The sequence below is a fragment of the Abramis brama genome, assembly GCF_963993115.1.
Source record: "Abramis brama genome assembly, chromosome: 3".
In the NCBI taxonomy this organism is placed as follows: domain Eukaryota; kingdom Metazoa; phylum Chordata; class Actinopteri; order Cypriniformes; family Leuciscidae; genus Abramis; species Abramis brama.
The window spans coordinates 39,144,555-39,165,978 of record NC_139965.1 but is presented as its reverse complement, the minus strand read 5'-3'; the positions used below and the strand labels follow the sequence as shown (position 1 = coordinate 39,165,978).

Sequence of the window (21,424 nt, the reverse complement as noted above, 5' to 3'; positions counted from 1 at the left end):
ACAGACCCTCTCTCCCTATAATAAGACAATCTCTGTCTCAAGTCGGACAAAATTTTTAACCAGCATGCACTGCTTCAAGTCAGGAGCCGATCGGTCTGCGCAGCGCTGCATGAAGTCCAACAACCCTAACCTTTGGTTGTGACGCTTTACTGCCATATTCACAAATTCTCTCATGTCCATTGGACATGTCATCAAGGCTACTTTATGCCTACAGTTTATGAATACTGTGTATTAGGATATACTCACATACTATTATTCACTTACTACACAGTAGGGAAGTATACATATTTAGATGCAGCCATAGTCACTTGTTATGTTTCTGAATGAATTAGTGTTTTGAACAAATCTGTTGAATAAATGATTCAATTACTCAGTCGTAAAGACCTATTGGCTTAATGATGTAACCTGCAAAAGTAATAAATGAACCCACTCATACAATTTTATGCACTTGAGAAAGAGATGACATGAGAAAGAGATGTTGGTGCATTGTACTGAGGATTCTGTTGGCAAAATCACAAGTTGAGTACAGCTGTCAGTGTCAGGGATTATAGTCATAGACATGTCGATTATCTGCCTGTTAGTCACACAGGCATGGAACTCTGGAACATAGTCATTCCCTGTTTTTTTTTTTTAAATTCAGCTGTATTATGGTTACTAAATATTGTTTTGGTCATTCTGATTCTGACCAATCAGTTGGTTGTTGGTGGGGTTATAGATGTTTAACCTGTAGGAATAAACAATGAAATAAAAATGAAAATGAAATGTGAGATGTGTTGTGGTTTGTTCCAGGGCCATCGCTAGTGGGGCGAAAGGTGGCAAAAGGTTCCCCACAGAATGCAATTTCAACTGAGGAGGACACCCCCCTACACCCCAAAACCTAACCTGCACCGGGGCCCCAGATACCCCAGCTACAGCCCTGGTTTGTTCACTGCAGCATCTGTTACATTAAAGACACAACTGGGACTGTTAGCAGCTTATCTATGCATTTACAAGAAACGTTTTCAAGAAACATATGTTGTTAAGCAACCACACAAACTTCCATCATATCAGTGAATGACTATGTTTGACTGTTTAAATCTGTGATTGAATACAGTGCACGGTCTATCCATTTAAAAAGCTGACTGGGAATCTCCTTACCTGTATAGAGATTAAGTGGTTGTGAATCATAGGTTGACTATGTTTATTGAGGAGCATAAAGATGTGGTACATGCTAAAGAAATTTCTCTGCAAGCTGAAACTTGTCATTTGAGGCTCTGGGGCACTTTAACAATCATCATGCTCTGGTGCTTAGTAGAGTTGGCATTGCTTTCTTTTTTTTTAAATAAAAAAGCCCAGAGACAAGAGATATAATAACGCCTGGTCTGTGGTTTGTATGTGATAATCCATTGCAGTTGATAGGAGTTATTTTAGGGAGTGTTTCCATGGTCATGGTTGGAGTCTGAGCTCAATATAACTACAGCTACTCGTTGAGCTGTGGCCTGTTATTGTTGTGATATTTCTACACATCTTCAGTGACTATAAAATACAGTAACAAATCAATGAGTAGGGGTGAGCGGGGCACAACCTGACGCGGGGCTAGTTGTAACACACTTGTTTTAAATACTTCCACACATGCTAGCATGACAAAACTACTAATTGCCATATCATCTCTGTTTTTGTGTTTGTTTAAAATTAGACAAATCTGATATTATTTTAATCTTATATCTGTTATTTAACAAATGCTTCGCTAACCAGCAGAAGACAGTAGCCGGGTTTAAACCCCAGTTGCGCAGGTGGGGCATGTTGTAACTGCGTTACAATGTGCCCCATTTAGAACTATGTTTTTCTATACTATACTTTTATCAATTCTATTGAGAAACCATGAGAAAAAGGTGAATAAAGACTGAGAGTCAATGTTCAGAAATTATTAATTTGTTGTCAAACTCAAAAATTTGTTTATTTTTAAGTATTAAAAATGCCATTATATGAAAAACGTAATAATTGTATTTTATTGAGAAAATATTTTAGTTTGTCTTGTATATTTTTTGATTAGATCAGATTTATGGTCATCTGTCATAAGGTACAATGTGCTCCTCACATGTTACAATGTAACCCACCTATGGGGCATGTTGTCACATTTCACTTCGAGAAAAAAATTCAAATCAAGAAAACCACATGATTGTATTAGACGTGTGAAATTAATGCGGGGGAACAATAAATACTCTGAAACAAAAGTAGGTCTTCACAAACTGAGAAAGTCAAAAAGCGTTAGGTTGTGCCCCGCTCTCTCCTTTTTCTCAAGAATGATCTGATGTCTGTAACCCCTGAGCATCTTAAAAACTTTAGAATTGCACCCAGTGAACCCAAACAGTGTATTTTTACTTTTGTCAAATTTTGGTCATTTCCAATCATTTAAATCATAGGCCTATTACAACCCATGATGCAGCACAAACCAAAAGTCAAAGAGGCTAAATATTTACAAGAGGAATGTTTCAAGCAATCTTTCATAGTAATTTACAAATTACGTTTTCACGTTATAAAGAAACAAACTCTGACAAACAGAAATCACATCTGCCTGAGTTGTTTCCATCACTGTATATCAATATAATAGGATTTTAAAAGCCTATAAACTGACGTTCATCCAACCGTGCCAAAAGGCAATCTGGCTTTCTCAAAACGAGCCTCAACAGATTGAGCTCGAAAATGACTTATAGAAAATCCATTTTAAAGGGTTAATACCTCTGGAAGTCATTTTCTAATTTACACTCTGATAGGCTAAGCACATGCTTCAACTTATTTGAACTTTCTGTAAGGGTCACAATACAAGGACAATTAAGTAGCTACATGAACGAACTACAGCTACTTGAGCATTTACACGTTGAATTGGCCAACATTCCGTTTAAGAGGGGCGTGTTTACTAGTTTTTCATCGGAATGTAGGCACACACTGGGCTGAGCTTCAGGTGGACGCGGCGGCACGCAATGCTCATGAGCACATACTCATTCACATCAATACAAACTCTGACAAACGCTGGATCCTCGCAGACGCGCGCGGGCTGTTGGACGGGTAACTCACTGCTACATTGTTATGCTTGATGCATGTCTATGTGTTACTCTCACAGAAGATGCTCTGTATAATCAAACTGCATGTGTACTGTAAACACATATTTCAGTATGATGTTTTCATCTGTTTAATAAGGCATAACAATTTCTGGCATTTCAACTGAGTTTCAACTATATTTTCTTTATCCGCCACGTTCGTGCAATTAATTTATTTAAAGGTTGTCACTACTTTTACTGATATAATAAGACAGCAATTAACTGTTACTTAACGATTATGAATTATGATATTATAATGTTTTTTATTGTAGCTTAAAAAAAGTATATCCCCTTGAGTTATGAATTATGGCTCATCATGTTTGTGCAAAGATCAAATTAGAACAAACGCAATATTATCTCTTCTCAGATGATATATATAGCGAGTGAAGGTGTGGATCTGAAAGGGAATGTGAAATCTACTGGAGGATCAAGTGTCCTGACCAAAGCGCCGTTATTTTCGTTCAAGGAAAACGGATGTGTGTGATTGAGAGGCTCAGGTAGAGTTCACCTGAAGACAGAAGATCTGAAGTCTGACGCCTATAACCTTACCTTCTGCTTGTGAGGTCGGACTCTGGACACTGATATGAAACTGAAAGCGATTCAGAGGTTTTCTCTATGAAACAGCACCTTGTAATCATGGAGACGCGAGAAGAACCTTAAATAATGCAAATAAGCTGAGACGCTTTGACGCAGCCTATATTAATTTTCAATTATTCGTTTGTGTTGAGGATTATGTAGGTTTCTGTAAACAGCTCATCCTCTTTGGGTTCTGCGTTTGAGAAAACTTCAGGAAAAGTACCCAGCAGAGGAAACGCTTGTGTGGAGCATGGATGCAATTAGGTTTCCCGACTTTTTTGATGAGAAAAACGATTGGGATCATACACCTCGTGGTCTTTACTTTATCAGATGAGCCCAGTTTTAGATCTCAAGAGGTTTTTAAAGTGTGACACCTGACGAAGACCTAAAATGCAGACGTCAAACAACAGGTATGTGGATTTTTATTTCAGCCACAGATATTGAATTAACTTTGCTCATGTTTTTTTTCCACATAATCAGTTTAACTGGAAAATCACTATATTGATTTATTTGGAATGTTTTTAATATTTTCAACAATAATATAGCTTTTTAGCACTACTGGCAATTTTAAATCTGCAACACCAGATCAAAATAATATCATTATAAGCTTTTGCATTGCTGGTGGCTTGATGTAGTTTTAGGTTATTCATCTTGTTAGTAGAATGTGCATAAAAAAATTCTTGAGTAAAATGGTCTATTCCAGCATCCAGGAAACAGCTGTTTAATCTAATCTTTAAGAGGAGAACAGTTTACTGTTCACATAAACTTGAGGTTCTTCGGCCTGACCCATAAACAGATTTAAGACTCCAGTTATGTAGAGATTTAGCGCTTTTGTGGTATTTCTGCCAGAAACCTAATGGTTGGAGAGACCCATTTAAGGTTTCTTTCATGTGGCTTCATATGGTTTAACTGTGAACGATATACATACATTTAGCATTTCAACCATTATTAATGTGAAATCACATTGTTTTTTTAGCACATGGTCAATGGAGGCTCAGGTTTACGTTCTTACCTTTAGGCTACAACAGCAATCAAAATGAACATCATTATTGTCTTTTAACTATAGACCCCTTGACCCTTGACTATAAACTAAGCCCTAATATGCTGGACTGTTGAGTGCAGGTTGTGAATTTTAATTTGGATAATTATGATGCATTGCTTAGAGTCTGTATATCTTTTTTATCTTGTTTATTCAGTGTCTGTGATTAGGAATGGACATGTAAGATGTATTTCATCATACTGTTTTTCTGAAACAGTTCTTCATAGGAGTGTATTGTTTATAATTGACCAGTGTCCACTCTAAGTTGTCATTAAAATAAACCTTTAGGTCCATAAACACATGTCCACAGAAGATTAGGAAGAGGAAAATTGTTTGTACACAAATCTGTGCTGGAGAAATTAATATTGTGGGATGTTTACATCAGTTTCCCCCTGTAAACTCACATTTCAAAGTCATAGTCATTGCAACAATGCAAAGAAGACAGTTGGGCTTTAGCAAAGCTGTAAAGAGTTTCTGAGAAGCTGCTCTTTTGATGAGTCAATCGTTGTGTGGTCTCTCAGTATTATGACCTCATTGGTGGGAGTTAGACTCATCCTCTAAAAATGCACATAAACATGTTTTCTCAGTGGCGGTGATTTCTTAATGTACAGGACACACTGTCACTATTTGTTGTCATGAATCAAGAGTCTTTGATGTAGAGCAACAACACTTATACAGTAAGCCCTGAAGTCGCTGTCATTTTAAAGTCAAATGGCGTGGTTTGTAAGTGGATTTGGTGATTGATTTACATGATTTATTTTCTCTCTCTAGGAAACTGTCTCTGTGCCAGGCCCTCACCCTCATTACACTGCTGCTGTCTCCAGGTTGCCTGTCATCTATACCTGTAAGATAGCCCCTGTCCCATTATCCTTCAGTTTATAGAATGTTTGCAGAAGTTATTAGCCAATTATTTTAAGGACCACCTTGAACAGTCAGTTGGGTATGCTCAGATTGGCAAGGCTCTCTGCCAAGGTTTTGCTCACTTTAACTAGAGTGTTGTCTTTCCCGTTGATTGCCAAGAGCAGATCAGAGCAATCCAGGCAGGCTCACCTAGGGGGATTCAGAGACTGGGATGCCACCCTGTATTGTTTCCAAATTGCTGTTTACACACAATGCAGAAATGTGCAGTTACAAAAACATGACATTTGGCTCATGCTCTCTTTTTAATCTTTAAAGAAATAGTTCACCCAAAAATGCTAAATTCTGTCATCATTTACTCACTCACACTCATGTCATTACAAACCTGTAGGACTTTCATTAATCTTTGAAACACATATGAAGATATTTTGGTAACACTTTACTTAAACATTTTAATGCATTATTTATGCCTAGTAATGCACCTTATAATGCATTGTATGGACTCATGAATAATTGTAACCACAGTTATTATACATTATAATGTAAGACTGGAAAAACTGGAAGAGAGGGCAACTCTGAGAGAACAAAGGAAATTAACAATTGAAATCACTCTTGTGCACCATTCGAGACGCAAGTCTCACCTCAGAATCATCCTAATCTACATCTCCTTCCCTCTTCCCCCATTCCTCCTCTCTCTCATGCTGAGATCACCAAAATTCACCCAAGAATCTATATGGTATAATGTGAATAATTATCATACAGTATATGTTTGGTATCATTTGAAATGTCTCAGTGCGACTGGTACAAATGTCTCATTCCCAAAGAAGTAAACCAAAATGTAATAAGGTATTTAAGAGTTTAGAGATATCTTGTTGACTGCTGTGGGTGTGCCCCCATGTAAATCAACTCCTGTCCCCAGTAAGTCTGGGACAGTGATTAATGCAAATTCCTACTGTGAACTCATGTTTACATTTGAAAAGAGGTTTCTGCCTTGGTCTGAGTATTTATGGAGATGCTGAAGAAGGCTCGTGGTGATTTGTAACTCAAATTAGCTTGTGATGCAGAGTGTATGCATTGTGTTAACGTGAATGTGACCGATCACAGGTATATAGCAATTACCTCTGTTTGGTGACCAAAACTGACGAGCTTGTGAACGTGAGACCCGCGTTTAAACAGAAGACGTGAGGACCTCTGAGTGACATAGTTTCCTAATCTGAACAAGTAAAATATACTTAAAGAGTTAAAAAGAATAATCAAACATTCGCTCACATTTAATGATGCTCAGATATCATTAAAACCTTTTTCATTTATGGAGTCAGATGAAATAATGAGGTGATACATATGAGAAAATGTAAAAGGAGTTTGTGTAAAAGGAAAGACAGTAACGCGCAGAGACCTTCACCCGTCTTGGCGGAAACCCCCATTTGGACCGATAAACGGGCTTACAATAATATACCTTTAGAAAGTATAATGCATTAAAACACGAGAAACAACCAATTTCAGATCTGTGAAGATTATAATGCATGTTAACTTCAGTTACAATTATTTATGAAAAGAGATAATGCATTATAACTAACATTATGAATACCTTTATAATGCATTATACATAAAGGCTTTAAGAAAATTTACGATATTTGTAATGAAACCTGAGAGATTTCTCCCTCTATTGAAAGTACATGCCACCAAAACTTTGAAGTTTCAGAAATTTCAAAAAGACATCAAGGAAGCGCATTTGATCTTCCGATGATCCAGTTTGATGTGCACTATCTATGCGCATTGATCAATGTTTATATATGAATAAAAGCCTAAATTAAATCTGTTCATCATATAATATAAATGTGTCTCTTAAGAATACTCGATTCATATTAATTACTTTTCCATGATAAGTATCAAAGTTTTGGTGGAATGGACTTTCAGTGGAGGGAAAGAAATCTCTCAGGTTTCATTAAAAATATGAAAGTGAAAGTCTTATGGGTTTAGAACAGCATGAGGGTGAGCAACTCATGACAGAATTGTAACTTTTGGGTGAACTAACCCTTTAAGTGTCACTGGTAACTATAGAAAATGTTTGCATGTACTACTCTACCTTTGGTACCTTCTGGACCTCAACCAGTCATTTTCCCAGTTCCCCTCCCAAAGTACGAGATCCAAGCTAGGGTCATTTCCACCAGTCATTATCATCCTCATTCCACTGGAATGACTTTCACCATCTGTATTAAAAACACAAACAGGACCTATCGACAGAAAGCTCATTTCAGAATTATGAATTTCATTTCCAAACAAAATCTCTTTCCAAAAAACATACTTCAAAGTCAACATGTGTTTTTTTTAAATCTTGCCTTTTGGGGGGAAGCTGGTGTTCTGAAGGTGAAAGGTCAATTTTTATTAATCCGCCTTGCCCACGGGCCCCATGGAAGACTGTCATCAACACTAATTTGAGTCTTTGCTACGGTAATGAGGGCAGTAACAGGTCATTCTGGTATTGAAGATGATGGACATCGGTAATAAAGCGCTATTGTGTCTGTGTGTGTTCAGTCATCTGTTATTTTAACCCTCACAGATAGACATCCTGACTCATTATCAGACTTTTATTCACCACAGGTCTTTAAACTAAATAAGGTCAGAAGATTTTGACCATATTCAATGATCTCCTGCCATGATACCCTTATTAGATGAGTCCAACCAAACCTCTCTTTTTTGTAATATTTCCATTGAAAGGGTTAATCCTTAGGAACCGGTACAAAGCTCTGCATCAAAAAGCAACATCCCTTTAGGGTTCAAACTTTGGAATGCAAGTTCAGTGCTCTGTTTGTACTGTTAAATTCATTTTGTTGCAACGTGTTTACACATCTCATGTGACTCTTGGTGTTGCTCAAATTAGATTTACGTGATACCATGGATGAATATTATTTTAGGAAGACAAACAGCTGCTGTGCATGAAGTTGTTTAACATGATAGAAGCAGAAAAGCATGCTCTGCACACCTACATTACATTAACAAGAATATACACACACACCTTCAGGGGACAGTTAGGCCTTAAGCAACCTATGGAAACTCCTCACTCTTCACGGGCTGTTACTGCCTGTTTGTCTCGGATCAAAGCCAGCAGCGGATCTAAGAATGACAAAGTAATGTTATCCTTGAGGACTATTAGTGGTGGTCTGATAGGAATACCGCTTGTGTAATGGAGGCTGTGTGCAATAGAGCTAATGTGGCGTCCTCAGTCGCGCACCTGGGGAACACTCAAACACTTCCACAAATGTCAAGTGCAGTCTAGCATAACCGATGAACAGGAAATGTTTTGGTGGCCTCTTATATCATGTGTCCTGAGCACTAGTGAGCAATAATTTCGGCTGTAAGCACAGGATACCTTCAGTTTAGTGCTTAAAGTGTCAGGAAACCCCCTGTTTTATCAATGGTCTTCACACCACAGATTTGAAAAAGGCTCAAGAAATGGGTGTGTAAAGATATGGAAAAGTGGAAGTGTTAGAGGGTGGGAAGAGAAGAGAAAACAACCAATAAGACCACTAACAACTATCATGAACAAATCAAACAAATGAGCTCTACAGTCTCTTAACAAATGGCACACATCCGTTTAACACAGAAAGAATAAAGGCATAGTTACTTTCTTTGTCCATTCTTCTTTGAAGTTTCGGTCTACATCATTGTCTTCTGTGTATCAGAATAATCCATCGTGCCGTCGCATTCATGATCAGACGTACTGCTGTATAAGTGTTCTTATTTGCACATAGGCTATATATTTAATTTGAAGAAGACTTGATGTATGCACGATCGTAGCATGTTCTCGCTACATCTGAAGCACGTACTTGCGCTAATTTACACAAAGGACAAATGATTCGCACATTCGCTTTGATGCGTCCATGTAGACAGCCTCGCAGTTGATGTAGACATGGCACAATAACTGATTTTACCTTTTAAAGCACAATTGCTATGACAAATAAAGGACATAATATCATGTATAATACCAAATATAAGCCCAAATGACCATGTAACAGTATGAGCCTCAGCGTCACTGCAGCTGTGCTGGGGTTTTGTGAGTGGATAATGCAAATAAAAATCTTCCAATGCTGAAAAATACATCTTTGCTTTTATTTTGGATGCTCTAAGTTACTTTTACAATAAAAAATGATTAAGTCTGATTCATATGAAATATGCATCGCTTGTCTGCTGGGTATTTCACTTTTAAATTCATGGTGTGATCTCTTTGGAATGCAACAACCCGTCACATGGTTAAAAAGAACCCACCTATATTTTCTCTACAAACAAAGAGTATCGTAATACATGTATTTAATTTTTAAAATATAAATGAAATGCCCCCCCCCCCCCCCCCCCCCACACACACACACATACACATACACTTTCCCCTTAATAACAAACATAATCAGTGCTATTGTCACTGATGTGCTATTTTCATTGATGTGCAACCTGTACATATCTGTTAACTTATCAAATAATGTTTTAGGGTTTCATGACCCTTTAACATACATCAAATGGCCTAATAACAAAAATTTCTCTACAAATATATATATTTTACATACTGTTGTTCTAATGAGTGAGCTTGCTAAAAACACAAGTTAGTTGATCAAATCTGCCACCCCTGCTGTCTCTCTTTGTTGTTGTTCTGCAACCTTTCATGCACTTTGTTGTTTGTATATTTGCAGTCACCCAGACGAATAGAGATGGGACGTGAGGGGCCACAGATGCGTAGCCAAATGCATTTCATGAATGAGTGGGCCTCGTGGGGCGGCTGGTCTGTGTGTTCGCGCTCCTGTGGTGGAGGGGCCTCTGTCCGTTCACGCACCTGCATCACCAGGTTGATTCCATCACACCATCTTCTCTGCTGTCAGATAATGATTATACATGCGTTCCCTTTAAGGGTACTCCAGCGACAAGCTGTTGTTGCCCTAAATGTTCAATTTTAGAAAAAATAAGTGAAGTGAAGAATGCAAGAACACATCCTGTGTGAATGGCCTTTTGATGTTCTGCTTGATCATGCTCATGTAATTTGTTTATAACGTTAAATACACTAATTTGTTGCATCTGACATCTTTGTTATTTTCTCTCTCTCTAGAAATCTGGTTGGAGGGCCGTGCCCAGGGGACACCAGGCAATACAAGATTTGTAACACAAAGGTGCAGTAAATTCTTTACAGTTTGAACAGAAAGTCTAAATATTCAGTCACACCTTATCCTCAGTGCATATCGATAGCATTTATGTGCAATTAGTTCTACAGTGTATTCTATTGTATTTATTGCTTGGACAAAGAGGTCGTCTGGCCTCAAACATTTCAGATTTCGAATGGATGGTCTTCAATTTCATAACTTCACTTCATTATTATATATCACTTACTACATAAGTGTGTTGATTCACGTTAAAGTTCCCCTATTTTGCTTTTTCGAATATTACCTTTCATGCAGTGTGTAATATAGCTGTTTGTGAATGTAAAAGGTCTGTAAAAGTTTTAAAGCTCAAACTGCAGGACAAATAAAGTTATTGTCTCCTAAAAGAAACAATCGATTCTGAACTGCCTGAAACAAGTCATTTTGAGCAATTGCAGTTAACACTTCCTGTTACTAACCTATATAACAATGTAACAAATTTGCATAGGGGCAGCTATGGTCTTCATTGGCTGCCTGCAAACGTCTACTTTGATCCACCCTCAAACACTGCATTTATAGGCCTGGAAGAGTTTGGTCCGTGTTGTCAACATGTCGAGGAGATGCTATATTTAGCGCTTCAAATCCACTTTGCGTGCACTTCAAAAGAATGAGGACTCGCAATGGAATTGATATGGAAAAACAGACTGACCAAACAGTGCAGAGAAAGCTCGTGGAAAGGAGGGGTTTAGAGAGACACAAACCATTTTCAGACTCTTTGCGAACTGAAGTGATGTTATGAGAAATCAGTGATGTTAAGTTATGAGAAACTTAAAGTGTTTTTTTTACCTTGAATGCATGTAAACCTATTGTATGAGAACTCCAAAACAAAATTAGGAACTTTCAAAATAGCATAATTGGGGCACTTAAACATTATAACATACCACCAAAAAGTACCCCCCCCCCCCCCCCCCAAAAAAAAAAAAAACAGTAGGCTATTTGTAAATGCAAATTGCTTATTTTAAAATGAAATTTAATTCAAGATGCTATATTTACTGTCAGGCAAACCGAAGTTCCATGAAGTCTTGTGTATGTAAATGGCATAATGGCAAAAGTCCCCCTGTAGTCAATCATTTTATCCTTTTAAAACTCACCTTTCATCACCAAAATTACATATTTAAATGTTTTTTCCTTGATAAAGTGTCATGCCTTAAATTAGCTTAAATGTAACTCTACACCCATGCCTCATTTATTATACGCAGTTCAACTAATATAATACAGTTCAACTTTGCCCCGCCTCCACTCACTCACACCAGCTCAGAGATCCACTCATTGATGATCACACGTTGACGTGATTGGGTACAAGGTAGTTTGTGACGTCAAAAACACTAACGATTTCAAATAGCATTTTTGAGACTGTCTTTGCAGTTTTAAGGATAAAATACCCAGCAATAGTGTTGACTTATGCATCTGCACATGGTTTGTCTTAAAGCATATTAAAAAACACCACATAGACATATAAACAACATTAAAAGCTTGATTTTCACCACAGGGGGACTTTAAAACCCCCTATTTTAGTACATTTGATGATTATCAGATGAGTAAGCGGCCCTTCACTGTTATCTGCGATGCATTGAGGTGTGTTAGCGTTTACTCTACAAATACAATATGATATGTTCCTGACTACCTCTGAATGTGGTTTAACTGAGCAGATCACAAATGATTTGTACCCCATTTACCAGGACAGATGTTAATACCAGGTTTAAATGGGGTCATTGTGTCAGCACACAGATGCATGTGTTGTGTTTATCATGAGTCCTCCAAAGCTGTTTTAATGATTTAGAAAGTGTTAATGAATCAGAGCTTTAGGAGCTTTAGATGTGCGTGTTTTCTCTCCTGAGCTTTGCGTCTGTAACATCAGGAGTGTCCTGCTGACTCTATGGACTTCAGAGAACTGCAGTGTAAAGCTTTCAATGACAGACCCCTGGTCGCTGGCAGCAGTTACCATTGGACTACCTTTCATGGAGGTCAGTGAAGCATGACTCTCCTCTTTGAAGCATGTGTTGTGTTACTGTGTGGATTACTCCTTCTGCTACGTGCTTATACTGACTGAAACCTGATTTAAACCTTGCTTTCAGGCTCCAACCCATGTGAGCTCAGCTGCCTGGCTATTGGACACAACTTCTATTACAACTTTGGACGGGTGCTTGATGGCACACCATGCCAATCAGATCAGGGGACAGTCTGTGTGAATGGAAAGTGTCTAGTGAGTAGCTGTTTCTTAAGTTTCATAGTAGCTAATAATCACAAATGTACACTCTCACCGAAAATTGCTTTAAAGAGCTATTTCTACCTATTCAGATGACATTTAAAAATGACTTTTGTTAGAACTAGGAGTGCCACTTATAAAAAGAAGGAACAATTTATCAATGAATTATTAAATAACTCAAACATAAAAAAGTTTATTCAGAAGTCTCAACATAAAGCATCTTTTTAAGTTACCTTATAAAACATTTTTACTGTGCTTTTGTCCTGTTCACACGCTTCTAATCATGTTTTGACTTGTATTGATTCAAGTAACAGGGTATTTTGGACATGTACACTGATATATATCATAGTATTATTATCTGATACCATCAAAGTGTCATGGTTTCACCAAAGGTTTTTTTTTTTGCCAGTACAATAAATATTTACATATTACAAGAAACTGTAAGCATATTCATGAGACCCACACAGCATTTGATCACTGGATTTACATAAATCTTTTCACTTTTAAAAAGTGTTTTCTCAACATTGCAACATTGCATATCTAATCAACTCCTAACAAACACGTTAATTATTATTTAAATGATCACTTTTGAGTCATTTTAACTATTTTGTCTTTCAAACACATTAATGTACAATGTCTAATATATGTATTTTTAAATGATCTATTTTAAGTTGACATTTTTATGATTTAATTACTTAATGTCTTTTCATTAAAGAACATTAAGATATTTAAGGCACTTCATGCTGTTGGTAACAAAGAACTGAAGAAATATATTTATTTATATATATGTCAATATGGTACAAGATTGTCATATGTGTGTGTGTGTGTGTGTGTGTGTGTGTGTGTGTGTGTGTGTGTGGACTGTGTAGTCCTAAAGTCATGCTGGTGTGAATTTGGTTTTCATCACATGCATGAGGACTGGAAAAGAGAAGCACATGCATAGTGGGGCCCAATCATTAGCAACATGTGGCAGATTGAATCCATATGTGTGAAGCACACCTTGTGTGTGTGTGTGTGTGGTTGCCCCTCTGTGAGGCCCCCTCAATCATGGGAATGTGCCATTGAGAATCATTATTTTATAAACTACTGAGATTAAGAAAGGATGGGCAGAGAAAGGCAAAGAAAAAGATAAGGAGAGACAGAACTGGAGGTCACGCATTAGGAGGAGGGTTGCACCTGCGTGGAATGGAGTGCATGACGGGTCTAAAAAGAAAGAGGGGCTTAATTATATCCTGCAGGAGTTGCTGAGGACAGTGTAGTCCTTCTACCTCTGATGTCTCCTCCTCCACCCCTGCTCTCAGGAGCTTAAGCCAAACTTCTGCCTGAATGCTCTTGATCCCTGCTTGGGCCTCATGATCCTACTCTTGTTTGTGTGTGGTGGCTCAGAGAGAGAGATCTCTGTCATTCTGCTGCCCATCTGTTTTCACCTGCCTCTGTTTGGACCTGTGGACCTACACACACACACACACACACACCTTTCAGGACGGTGCAGCTTTACTTAAGGTTATCTCCCATTAAAACCAAACCTGAACACATTTTCAGAGAATTCAACCCACATCAATTTGAACTTGTTTTTCTTTTTCTTTATTTGATCTCCATATTGAAGAGTAGATTGATTTTGGATTACTTATTGTTTTAGTTGATGAAAGTTGATATCAGAAATAACATATATTTATTTATAATACAAATAGTATTCTGCATTTTGACTTGCTCTGTTGTTTCTACATAAAAAAACATTCAAAAGTTTGGAGTCGAAAAGATTCATGTTTTTGAAAGAAGTCTCTTATGCTCATCAAGGCAGCATTTTTTTATAACAAAAACAGTAAAACAGTAATATTGTGTAATATTAGTAAATCATTTTTATATTTTAATATACAGTATATTAATATACTCTTGTGATGTCAAAGCTGATTTTCAGCATCATTACTCCAGACTTTAGTGTCACATGATCCTTAGAAATCATTCTAATATGCTGACTTAGTGCACAAGAAACATTTCTTATTATCAATGTTGAAAACAGTTGTGCTGCTTAATGTTTTTGTGGAAACAAATCGTGATACATGTATTTCATGATGAATAAAAAAGTTCAAGAGAACAGCATTTATTTAAAATAGAAGTCTTTTGTAAAATTATAAAGGTCTTTACTTTTCGTCACTTTTCATCAACTTAATTGCATCCTTACTGAACAAAAGTATTAATTTCTTTAAAAAATCTTACCAAACCCAAATTTTTAAACTGTACTGTACATATTCCAAAACAATAATTAGACATTTAATAGCTGTAAATGACAATAAACACAAAAAACAAAACCACAAGTAAAAGCAGCAAACGATAATATGCAATCTGCATGAGAGGCAATTTACAGTGTTCAATTCATTACGCTTAATCCAACCACTCTTATGATTAAAGAAATCAAGCTGAAACTCTGAAAACTCATAAAATCAATACACATGGCAGAAAATATTGTGCGGAGATGAACTGATGAAAACAAACATGGTGCTATTAAAATGATGGAATGCATTTATTTTGAGGATCTTTAATCTTGGATGCTTCTCTCTTTAGTAGTGTCTAAATTTATTTCTTGGAAAATCTCCAAGATTCTGTAGGCCATGAGCTGTTCCAGTTTTTATCAGGAGTGTTGTGGGATCAGCTTGTACTGTTGAAACAGAATGTGACGGTGCTTGATATTTTGGCTTCTAATCGCAGGGTTTGTGTGTGTATGTGTGTGTGTGCGCGCAGAAGCCAGGATGTGACTTGATCTTTGGATCACAGCAGCAGGAGGACGCCTGCATGGTGTGTGGAGGCCACAACTCAACCTGCCTTCATCACAGAAGTGTTTATCAAAGCAACGGGCAGAACAATGGTCAGCAAATACACTCACTGACTCAGTAGAACAGAAATCAATAGTTTTATTTCAACATTAAAGGGGTCATATAATGTCATTTTTGTACAAGCTAATATGATTCTTTAGGGTCTAAATTAAAAGTTTGTAATATACTTTAATTAAAAATTCTCATTAGTATTGTAAGAAAACACTCATTTTACCTGGTCAAAAACAGCTCTGTTTTCAGCACGCCGTTTCAGTGCATGTGTCTTTAAATGATAATGAGCTTTGCTCACCCCGCCCCTCTGTTCTGTGCGTACACCGTTTGTAACACAATAACACAATAACCATAACGCGTCGTTCATTATAAACGTGGGATTATGAATTATATTGATAACGTCGTACATAGAAAACATGCCATAATGTACCCTGAGTGTAAAAATAGCCACATTCATCGTGAAGCGTGCAAGCTATTTGCAAAGATTAATATAAAGATTAATATAAAGGTCAATAAAATGTTACACTCACTTGTTCTTCTGGAGGTTCAGCAGGAACACGAATAGTTGGTACCGATCCTTTTTTCAGGAGCAGCTTCTTAGCAAAAACAGCTTTATACTGTCCCTCGTTTGTAAAGCAGTCTCGAGTCTGGTGAAATGATTCGCGCAAACATGACAGCATTGACGTTGATCGTGGGGAATATTCCCTTCGAAAACAAACTCAGCCACTGCGTCTTCAGCTGTACGGATTTAGAAACATCATCAATATGACTGCTGTGTTCGTTATTACACCCAAGAACAGAATACCACAATCGTTAGACGCCATTCTACTCAGCACTCCAGCAATCAACAATGAACGCGCCGGTCGGCGCGTGCTATGATTGACAGCTCGCTCACGAGGGCGCGAGGGCGGGTCTGTGTTTGAAACGCTGCTGTCAATCAGCCATCGTGGGAGGGGCGTCGATTTTGTGACGTCACAATATCGAACAGCTTGATTTGAGACAGGAGGAAACATATAAGAAGATTAAAAAAAAAACACTGGATGGATTTTTATCATTTTATGATGGTTGTGTACAGGCACTGCCAACACACATTTCATTACAATCAACTTGTAAAAGTGCATGTACCATTATATGACCCCTTTAATATAAGAGATGTGAATAACTTTTATTTTGATGAATCCTTCAGAAATCATTCTAATATGCTGATTTGCTTCTCAAGAAAAGTGTTTTACTATTATCAATGTTAAAAACAGTTGTGCTGCTGCTTAATATTTTCGTGGAAATTGTGATACATTTCTTTCAGAATTCTTTGATGAATAGAAAGTTTAAAAGAGAGAGATTCTGTAACAATGTAAATTTCTTTACTGTCCCTTTTGGTCAATTTAATCATTCTTTAAAAAACATCGTACTGACCTCAAACTTTTGAAAGGTAGATTAAGTGGTTTCTTTCTTCTCTTTCTCTTCTTTATCTTGTCGTTTCGCTCTCCCATACACACTTAGAGCACTGACACCTCTGCCTTTGAACTTCTCTGCATGAAACAGAACCTCTTTTAAAAGCGTCCTTCACGCTGGCCAACTGAAAATACAGAGCGTTTACATCGGGGAAAACAAAGTCATAATACTGTCATTGTTAGGCTATCCGAATACCACTCCGTTTCCCTCTCTCTTGCATGTGAATTTCAAAGAGTAGTATAACAGATTCGAGGTTGCCAGCACAACGCTCTGTAAAGAGGGTCAAAAGTCAAAGGAAAAGTTCAGCCTGGGTCGTAATTCTGGAGTTCAGTGCCTTCCAGCTAGACCAAGTCTAGCGGCTGCAGCAAGACACAGCGTGGAAACATATAGTCTTGTTACGTGCAGGATTGCGCACCTGTTGGAAATAACTGTGGGGGTTTGTTTTTGTTTTTTTCAAATGGGCTGAGGCGCATTACTCTCTCATCTGTGTTTCCCTGCAGGACTATTTGGGTATAGTGAGGTCACTATGATCCCGGCCGGAGCCACACACATCAGAGTGACTGATAACAGCAGAAACTATCTAGGTTAGAACACAGCCTTGCGTGTGATCTCTCCACCGGAGGCTCAATGTGTTTCTCAAAGCAAAAGTAAAAAAAGGTGCACAGTGTGAGCTATAACTGTAGATGACTACAGACAAAAGCATTTACTTCGCATTTATTAGCGCAATAAAATAGGCCTAATGTATTGGACAACTTGCTGTAATTTTTCACAATTTAACAAAACAGTTTGTGCACTGTATGAGAAAATTACAATAATGCTGTGTAGTCCAATGTTTTTAGGAAAAAATCACCTTTTTTCAATTTTTTTTAAAAGCACTCCAGAATGGGCGCTCTCAGTTTGTGATCAATGGGCACTGGAAGATCAATATTCCTGGAGAGTACAACGTTGCAGGAACCAAACTGCTCTATCGCCGCTCTGCCGATACCTGGGAGAGTTTTGAAGTTCCAGGACCTACTCAGGAGGACCTGCACATCATGGTGAGCTTCAGTTCATGATTCTTAATGCCTAGCAGCCCATTTGTGTTCATTGGTACTGATTTGATTGTAGGTCTTGTCAACTGATAAGAACTCTGGGATAGAATATGAGTACTGGCTCCCTCCAGACCGATACGCCCTGTACCACGGGAGAAGTCAACTCCGGCATCCTCACCACACTGCAAACCACTTGCCTTTTGAACCTCCAACCACTATGACTACCACAACCACTACTACAACACATCCAACCACAAAACCTCTTTTCTGGGGTAAAAACCTTTCATTCCTGGTATTTAGGAATCTATCAAGCTTTTAGAATTTATTTTAAGTATTATCTGTGCTGTGAATAGATCTTGAGATAAAGCTATAGATTGAATGTCGAGTCCATTTGAAGTACTACATGTGGTGGTTAGTATTTGGCAGAAATGTCCCATTTGCTTAAAGTATAATGTTAGGAGCCTTTTGTAAATACAACTGTGATTTACGAGGTCATGATCCCAGGTCCCGCTGCTCGCTGGCCCCTTCAGCCCCCATATCAACAGCAGCCAGTCCCACGTTTGGAAAGAGATGAAAACCGCAGGAACCGACTGCCTGAAATACATCGTAGAGGTCAGAACTTTATCATTGCCATTAGTGTTGTCACGATACCAACATTTTTGTAGTCCGTACCGATTCCAGGACAATTTCAAAGTACTGTACAATTTTTAGTACAATTTATAGTACAGTATAGTACAATTTTTACTATTGGAACTATTTCATTATTTTGAAATAAAAATAAATAAATTAGTTAATTATTATTAATAATAATAATAATAATTAAATAATACATAAAATATTTTTATATTAGTTAAATAAACATTGCTCAAGTAAAATGGTCGAGATTTAAGCAATGTTATTAAAATGAAGAACAAATGCATATGCATATCATCGCAATTCTGAATTCAATCCCGCAATTCTATACGGTTGTTTTTCCCAAAACTTTGCAGTGCGTAGGAGCATGAAAAATAACTATTATTCAAATTGTAAATGGGTTATATACAGAAAGCGACGAAAGAGCGCTCCCTTTTATAATCACTAAAGCTGTCCATCAATCACTTTAGTCAAAGACTTTATATATACAGAAAGATGGTTCACTCCTATTACTTATGAATGGGAGAACGTGCAACGCGCAATATGGTGGCCCAACCTTCTAAAGAAAAGAGCCAATCTCCGATTGGTAAAGTCATCATGCCACTGCAGCTGGCGTTTTTTTGTCATGATTCGAGATATAGTAATTTATGTGTATTTGGCGTGCTGTCCGGGGGAGGGCTCCAAACTCGGAATTTGGCCCGAACCAAATTTACTCCCCCCCCCCCCCCCCCCCCCCCCCCAGAGTACTCCCCACTTTTGACTGGGATAGAAAACTGGCCAATAGTGAGGTGATGGGGTGGTGGAGGGGTGCTTTGAAACTGTCATGGGACAGATGTGATGGAAGGCTATATTTATACCGGCTTCCTCTTGTGCTGATTGGTTGATTACCTGAATGTGCTCCTCCCGAACTTTGTTACATAAAACTTTATTAAGTTAAAACATTTTTGGAGAATTTGATGTTTCCCCATTCAAAGAGAGTTGAGCTGCACTTGCATGACTGAAATAGATGCCCGAGAGAGGTTTCAAAGATGGCCACCGAGTGAAATTGCGTACATGTGCCATTGGCTATAATTCTCAGCGCTTCATTAAACACGTTGTAAATAGAAACCTCTGAAGCTTTTCTCAGAGCACGCACAAAAGCACTGTACACACAGGAGCATTTGAAAGTAGCTGTCTATCAGCGATACTCTGTACTCCTGGTACTCCAGAAACAGTTTTAAAATTTCAGTATCGACTTGGTACCGAAGTGCCGGTACTAATGACAACACTAATTGCCATGTGAAATCCTACATACAATGTCAAACACATATTTTTTCATTAATGTTCATAGTTAATTTCCATTGTTGATTTTTGTTTGCACGGATGACTAAGTCTGGGCTTTTTTTGTTACGTCATGAAAACATTTCATCCTTTTGTAGGCCACTGTGGGAAATGCCGCCGGGTTCGAGGGAAAGGTGAGCGCCAGAGACAGTACTGCCAAAAAGATTTTGGTGAGTTCAATCAGTATGTCTCCCAACACAACAGAAATTTTGGTTTAATGTACATAATATATTGGATGATAGCAAAACATTTTTCTGCTGTGACAGTACTTCGAGCAAAAGTGCTGGAAAAAATCTATCATGGTGAGGAGACCCGCTATGACGTCCAAATCATCCACACATACCGCAACCGCTATCGTCTGGAGCACCGTGAGTTCCTGTGGGCCCCCAACAGATGTGACTGTCCCCTTCTAGAGGAAGGGCACCAGTACGTGTTGATGGTGCGACGGCATATAAATTACGAACGCACTCTCAATCGCATCCTGATAGATGAGGACAGCTACGCTCAGCCTTATCGAGCACGTGAAGATGGCCTGCTGCGCCCCCTAGAGGAGCTCTGCGGTAACAGAGGTAGCAGGACTCAGTTTTGGGGTTAAACGCGTGAGCGATCACACTTTCACTGCACAATTATTCTGAAGCTCAGCTCTTATGCCAAAAGACAAGGCACAGACAGAAACCACGCTCTGATGCTGACTTGAAATCGATGATTTTACTGAAGCATTTTGCATTCCGCAGCAAGGATAATGGACACTTTGTCGGGATGAATTATGTCCATGGGGGGCATGAGGCAAATCAAAGTAAAGAAAGTCACTAAATGAAGCACTTTAGGTGGACAGTCACCTTCTTATAAAACGTATACACCAAAGTAAATAATTTACACAGCTTGATGCCCTTTCTAGCACCACGTGTCTGTTAATGGCATAAAATCACTTGACAGCATGTATATCTTTATCGTGTGCATTTTGATGTTGTTTTTTTATATATGTATTTATAAGTTGACAGTATTTCTAGAGGAAACCTTGATTTATATATTGCCTTATAATTTTTAAATGTTTTACCATATATATATATATAATTGCTTTTATCTACAGTTATAAAGTCCCTTATAAAGTGAAATGATAATGAGTGTTTATGAGTCACATTTACACATTCAAGATAAGCAGCACATACATATAACTGTCTATGGCGGAGTGCTTTTTTGCCTATAAACAGTTTTTTCCCTCTATTTTTG

The 21,424-nt window shown here is 37.9% G+C and overlaps 1 protein-coding gene and 1 long non-coding RNA gene across 2 annotated transcripts; one reads left to right on the top strand and one right to left on the bottom strand.

The window, feature by feature from the left end:
• The first annotated feature begins 2,796 nt into the window (after positions 1 to 2,796).
• Positions 2,797 to 21,409, top strand: adamtsl5 (ADAMTS like 5). Its single transcript, XM_084107778.1, has 14 exons — positions 2,797 to 3,045; positions 3,445 to 4,063; positions 5,464 to 5,536; positions 10,233 to 10,384; positions 10,643 to 10,703; positions 12,589 to 12,694; positions 12,806 to 12,933; positions 15,676 to 15,799; positions 17,711 to 17,794; positions 18,084 to 18,247; positions 18,318 to 18,513; positions 18,746 to 18,853; positions 20,293 to 20,364; positions 20,461 to 21,409. Exons 2-14 carry the CDS (start codon positions 4,044 to 4,046, stop codon positions 20,787 to 20,789), a joined length of 1,617 nt encoding a protein of 538 aa, XP_083963904.1. The 5' UTR covers positions 2,797 to 3,045; positions 3,445 to 4,043; the 3' UTR covers positions 20,790 to 21,409.
• On the bottom strand, positions 13,341 to 17,264 carry LOC311078774. Its single transcript, XR_014605267.1, has 3 exons — positions 17,172 to 17,264; positions 16,289 to 16,746; positions 13,341 to 14,387 (listed from the first exon to the last, which is right to left on the bottom strand). It is a non-coding gene; the product is annotated as an uncharacterized lncRNA (long non-coding RNA).
• Positions 21,410 to 21,424: the final 15 nt, after the last annotated feature.

Bases quoted from the DNA above. Each gene is read 5' to 3' on its own strand.
- adamtsl5 (XM_084107778.1), top strand. From the start codon at position 4,044: ATGCAGACGTCAAACAACAG. The intron at 4,064-5,463 runs GTATGTGGATTT...TTCTCTCTCTAG, and splicing joins ATGCAGACGTCAAACAACAG to GAAACTGTCTCTGTGCCAGG. The intron at 10,704-12,588 runs GTGCAGTAAATT...CTGTAACATCAG, and splicing joins ACAAGATTTGTAACACAAAG to GAGTGTCCTGCTGACTCTAT.